General features: G+C 49.5%; 1 protein-coding gene across 1 annotated transcript in view; it reads left to right on the top strand.

Annotated features, from left to right (window-relative positions):
* Positions 1-5,098: 5,098 nt before the first annotated feature.
* Positions 5,099-6,000, top strand: part of ZNRF3 (zinc and ring finger 3) — a 150,554-nt gene continuing 149,652 nt past the window's right edge. Inside the window, exon 1 of the mRNA XM_023646917.2 lies at positions 5,099-5,657. Within this exon, the coding sequence (XP_023502685.2) occupies positions 5,358-5,657 (300 nt within the window). The 5' untranslated portion in view covers positions 5,099-5,357. The remainder of the gene's footprint in view (positions 5,658-6,000) is intronic.

Below are 6,000 nucleotides of genomic sequence, written 5' to 3'. Positions count from 1 at the left end.
AGCACTAGAGAGACGATGTGGACCAGAAAGGGGAGGTTACCCATGGGAAGGGTTGCTGTGTCAACAATTCCTGTTCATTACTACCTGCTGGAAACTGATGTTGCTTTCCACCCAGTGTGAATGGAGTGTACATGTCTATATTCTCACCCAAAATCCTTCTTCTCTCCTATTAACTCACTTCTGTGCTAAGCCACCCTATCTCAAACAGTTGGACAAAAGCAAGTGATTGGCCATTATTTTCTTCTAGCGTTTTCTCTCAATACTTTATCTTTAAATAAAAGTATAATCAGGGAAACCTTTTAAGCAACTCATCTTGTCTATCTTTCAAAGCTCTAACGACCCCTCATGTATTGTCAGCCTTTCCTGGTCAAGTAGACATGTGACTACATTTCCACTTCATTGAAATATTGCATCCTGAAGACAGATGCCTCATGTAGTCAAGGGTACTGCCCACACATGCAACTGTCTCCTTATATGGTGCAGTATTTACACTTCTCAGATCTTGGAGTTTCTTCCTCTTCCTCTACCTTTACAGTCTAGGACTGATAGTTTTATGACCAGGTCCAATCAGCCTCTACTCTGTCAGACTTTTCTTCTGTGTCTTTTGGGCCAAAAATGACCTGTAGATGAGTTTATTTGGCCCCATAGGGCAATACAAATCTTTAAAATCTACTGCAAACATTTAAAAATCAGAAGACACTACCAATATATCTGGATTTTTGCTTATTTTGAACAAATCAGATGTATAAATCCTAGGCCCATGTTCCCCAGAGCAACAATGTGTGGTGGAGGCCTTCCGGATGGCCATGTGTTCCCAGGCCACCACTCCCACGGGTGTTTCTGCCCGAGGCCCTTTTGCCATTTACCATCTTACTTGCTGGGTTATTTTTGCTTACACCTGGCCCACCTCGCTCAGTCGCATTCCCTGGCTGGCCCCTGGAGCATTGTTTGAGTTTGTGACTCCTGGTTGGGTGGCCATTGCAAATCAGGGACAGGTTGAAGCAAGGTTTAAACCACTGATGAATCGGGGCCCAGATTGGCCTTCCGCCTCAAGGCTCAAAGTAGACGTAGATTGATGGTGTACTTCAAAGGTGGAAGAGACACTTCTAAGAGTTTTGAAAGAACTGCCGCTACTTGTCTGTATAACATCTATTGTACCTTTCAAGAGAATTATATGATGTTTAAATACAATAAATGAAAGTTTCCAGAAATAGATATAAATACTGTGGAAGAATGCTAGCATGCCTTAAATTTGAATCACCTTAAAGAAGCAAGATGAGATTCAAACTCCTAAAATTACTTTGTAAAATAGTTAAGGTGTACTTTATTGTCATCTTTTATGACTTCTCTATCTGTTTCATATAGTAATAAATGTTTCCAGAAGGATGGAAAAAGGGAAGAAAGGAAACAGGGAAAAAAGAAAGGAAATTATTTGAATATAGGGATTGCCTAATCCATTATTTTAAGGTACAGTTTTTATTGTAAATAATTAGAAGAAGAAGTTGTAAAAACAGTACAGAGAGATCTTGTGTACCCATTACCTAGATTCCCCCAGTACTAACATCTTCTATAACTATAGGCCAATCCCTTTTTGATTCCACTGGCACATAGTAGGTGTTCAATAAAGTTTACTGAATGAATATGTTTGCATATAGAAAATGAATGTTATTATCTGTTGATTTAGCAGGTTAGTCTCTATTTTATTACCTTTGAAAGGTAAATTACATGTGCACGGAGCAAATTCAATAGGTACAGAGTATACAGGGAGAAGTAGGTCTCTCTCCTCTCCTTGCCTTCCATCACCCAGATTCCTCTCCAACCGTTTACTCATTTCTTACATCTCCTTCTACACATAGGTAACATTTGCAAACCTTCATGTATCCGATGTCTCCTTGCTAACTCCCCTTCCCCTGCAGCATACCACATGCACATCTTTTTTACTTAGCAGTATGTATTAGAGATCATTCTATGTAGGTTCATAGAGTGCTTCTTCATTCCTTTTAATGACTATTTAATATGTGTTCCATTATATATTAAATGGATGTACCACAATTTATTTAACTAATCCCCTACTGATGGGCATTTAGGTTGTTTCCTGTCTTTTATTATTAAAAACAATACTGCAGTAAGTATCCACGTCTGTTTTGATTTCGCACAGATATAGTCTCTTTAGGTATTAAAGCATACGTTTATGGATTTGAAATCCCCGAACTTCCCTCTTTGGTCGTATAAATAGAACTTTGATGGCAGAAAATTTCCTGAAGCTTTGTGTGGTGTTTGGCCTAAGTCAGCGAGATTTGCCAAAGGCCTGGCAGCTTTAACCAATGCTGATGCACCTGTTCTTGGTTATTTTCATCTGAGCTGTGTCTGATAAGTAGAGAAAGGAACAAGATAAGTTATACTCAGGATGGCCTACTAAGGATGTGCCACAAGAGATAATGAATGTGCATTACTTCTCATCACTCTTATCACTTAATCCCGCTCTCTGCTCTCTTAGCCAGTCCTTGCTCCTGGCCAATGGGTCTTATCTCTCATTTGAAGTTATTTTCTATCTCCCCTTGCTGCCCGCCAGATTTTGGTGAAATTTCATTACTCAGTAAATACCTCCATCTCTAAACAGCTTTACATTGCTGAGAGATGAATCATGTTACCTTTGTATTGCTGGCCTGTGTCTTATTAACTATATCTTTCGTTAAGCTGAGTTTTAAAAATTGAAAGCGGTTTCTTGTTTGACCCTTGTCTGGGTTTTCATTGCAGTCCCTGAGGGAAGGACTGTTGCTCTTCTCCACATTCAGAATTTATTTTGGTCTCATGAAGCCCGTGTTCCTAAGCAGCTGTTAGTTAACAAGCTGCCCCAAATGTCTGCAAAATGGGAGGGATACACGATGATGAGCTTATCACTCATTCATTTAGTCATTAATTCATGCAACAAATATTTATTGAGTGCCTACTCTGGGCCAGGCAGGCTTGGCCTTAGTCAGTGAACAAGACAAGCTCCTTGCCATTATAGGGTTTGTTCTCTGGCATGTGTGTATGTGGGGCGTGGAGAAGAGACAAAAATAAATAAGCAAATTATTTAGTACGTTAGAAGGTGATAAATGCCACGGGGGGGCGGGCAGGCCAAGGGAGGTTGGGAGTCGAGGACAAGGGGCACATTGCTGGTGTAAATAGAGTAGACTGGGTAGGTCTTGTTGAGGGTGTGAGATTTGCAGTAAGACTTCAAAGAGCAGAGAATATCCTTACACAGTATCCTGTGTGTATGCATGCGTGTGCGTTTGCATGAAAATACCACTAAGGACTCTGAATTTTTTTAACAACTGTATTGAGACATAATTGACATAGCATTAAATTTACCCTTTTAAAGTGTATAATTCAGTAGTTTTTAGTATAGTTACAGAGTTGTGCGACCATCACCATTATCTAATTCCAGAACATTTTCATCACCTCGAAAAGAAACCCATTAGCAATCACTATGCATTCCTGTCTCACCTCAACCCTCAGCAACCACTAATCCACTTTCTGCCTCTGTAGATTTGCCTGTTCGAGACATTTCACATAAATGGCATCATACACTATATGGTTGTTTGTGATTGGCTTCCTTCACTCAGCATAAAAGTTCTCAAGGTTCATCCTTGAAACATTGTATCAAGTATGTTATAGCATGTATCAGTACTTCATTCCTTGACAAATAATATTCCATGTATGGATATACCACGTTTATCCATTCATCAGTTGATGGTGACCTTGAATTCTAAATACTGCACAGTGTCACTGGCCTGTCCCACCTAGGGGGAGACTATAGTCAGGACTGCTGTTGCTCAGTTCCAGTCAGTACTGGTTACGCTTGGTTCTGGGGAAACTAAAAAGCCACCATATTCAAAGTCCTGCTTTCCTAGGCGCCTCCCTCCTGAGCAGAAGCTCTGGGTGGTCCAAATGTGGCATCGCAGATCTGTGGACTTAATCAAGTGTATTTTCTATCCCACATTTTGAAAACATTTTCTCTACTTTAAAATGTAACCCTGGTGAAATGTTTACCCAAGATAATTCTCAATGAGCTTTCTTTTCTTTTTTTGTCTTTTTAATATTTTGGGTGTGGGAGCAAGTAGAAGCAGACCATCCTAACCAAATATTTGCGAATATCTGAACAAAGCCATTCTGCTGAGAGAAGGAAGACTCCACGGAGGAAGTGGGAATGGAATCTGGATTTTGAAGGAAGGTTGGATTCTTAAAGAGGACTAGATGAGGAAGGAAAAGGCATATTCCGAAGAGGGGCAGGGAATTGAAAGTTTATCTTCTGGGTGACTGGGAACATCTGGGCCCTGGAGCATCTATCCTACGGACCTTAATTTGGCAGTCATCAGTCTGTGCATAAAGGGCGATGGGTGTTGGAATCCTCCAGCCTTTTGCACACCATGAGACTCAAAGTTTCAGAACTTCTCTTGAGGCGGGTGTTTGAGTTACAGTCTCTGGAGCTGCAGAAACATGAACTCCATCAGAATCCTCATGGCTAAATCCACCCCAGGTCCCTCCACCAGTTGAGATTAACTGTCTAAACGACACTGGCGCAACAACTGGACACGTCCCGGCCAGGCCGAGCTGCAAACGCCCCCTGACCGCCTGGGCTTTCTCGTTCGATGCTGGAGGTGGGGGTGGGGTGGAGGGACGGGTGCGGACGCCCCGCTCCCGGGAGTTGTGGATTGGGGCGAGGGAGTCGGGAAGGACAAGGCCTTAATTCTTGCACGGCACCAGGAGGCGCGGGGCCTCCAGAGAGAACACACGTCGCCCCGGAGCAGGACGCAATCCCAGTTCCCGCCGAACTCCAGCCACCGGGAGGGGAAATGTCTGCCGACGAGGGCGGAGCGCGGCGGAGGCGGGGCGAGGGTGAGGGGGCGGGGGCAGAGGCGGCTTGGGGGCGGGGCGAGAACGATGGGGCGGAGCAAGACGGTGGGCGGTGGGCGGGGCGAGAACAAAGGGGTGGAGCACAGACGGCGGGCGGGGGCGGGGCTGGGACGAAGGGGCGGAGCGAGGGCGGGGGCGTGTCCGTCCGTCGGGCCCCGCCCCCCGCCGCAGGCGCGCCCGCCCCGCCCTCCCGCTCCCCCTCGGCGGCCGCGGCGGTCGAGCGCGGGGAGGGAGGGGAGAGCGGGTCACGACGCTGCCGGGGCGGGGATAACCCCTCACGTGGAGCAGATGAAAGGGCCGCGGCGCGACGGCCGGGGGAGCCGAGCCGAGCCTGCGACCCACAAAGCCGCCGCCGCCGCCGCGATGGGGCTGTGAGGCGTCCGCCTGCGCTCGGTCCTCCGCCGGCCCGCGACTATGCCCGGCCGCGCCCGCCCTCCGCGCCCTCCCGCCGCAGGACCATGAGGCCGCGCTCGGGCGGGCGCCCAGGGGCCCCGGGCTGCCGCCGCCGCCGCCTCCGCCGCCGCCCCCGCGGCCCCCGCGGCCGCCGCCTGCCGCCGCCGCCGCCGCTGCCGCTGCTGCTCGGGCTGCTGCTGGCGGCCGCGGGGCCCGGCGCGGCGCGGGCCAAGGAGACGGCGTTCGTGGAGGTGGTGCTGTTCGAGTCGAGCCCGAGCGGCGACTACACCACCTACACCACTGGCCTCACGGGCCGCTTCTCGCGGGCCGGGGCCACGCTCAGCGCGGAGGGCGAGATCGTGCAGGTAGCTGCCCGCCGCCCGGGCCCCGCGCCGCCGCCGCCACAAGATGGCTCCGGGGGCTGCGCCCGCCGACCCCGCCGCGGGCTGGCGGGCGGGCAGGAGGGCGGGAGGGGCGGCGAGGGGGCCGGCGGCATCCCTCCCCGGAGGGCGGGCGGGCGGGCGGGTGGGACGCGGCCTCCAGGGCGCTGCAGCGGGGGGCGAGCGCACGTGGGGGCTCGGCCTCCGGTGGGTCCGGGGGTGGGAGGAGGACCCCGGGTCTGGGCACCCACGTTGGGGCGGCCTCCTTGGGGCAGTTGGGCATTTCGGTTTGCCTCAGGTGGAAGTCCCGGGAACTACCTGTTGAATG

This window comes from Equus caballus, chromosome 8 (assembly GCF_041296265.1).
Source record: "Equus caballus isolate H_3958 breed thoroughbred chromosome 8, TB-T2T, whole genome shotgun sequence".
NCBI lineage: Eukaryota > Metazoa > Chordata > Mammalia > Perissodactyla > Equidae > Equus > Equus caballus.
Note: the sequence above shows the minus strand (reverse complement) of the source record. Positions and strands in the feature narration are given on the sequence as shown.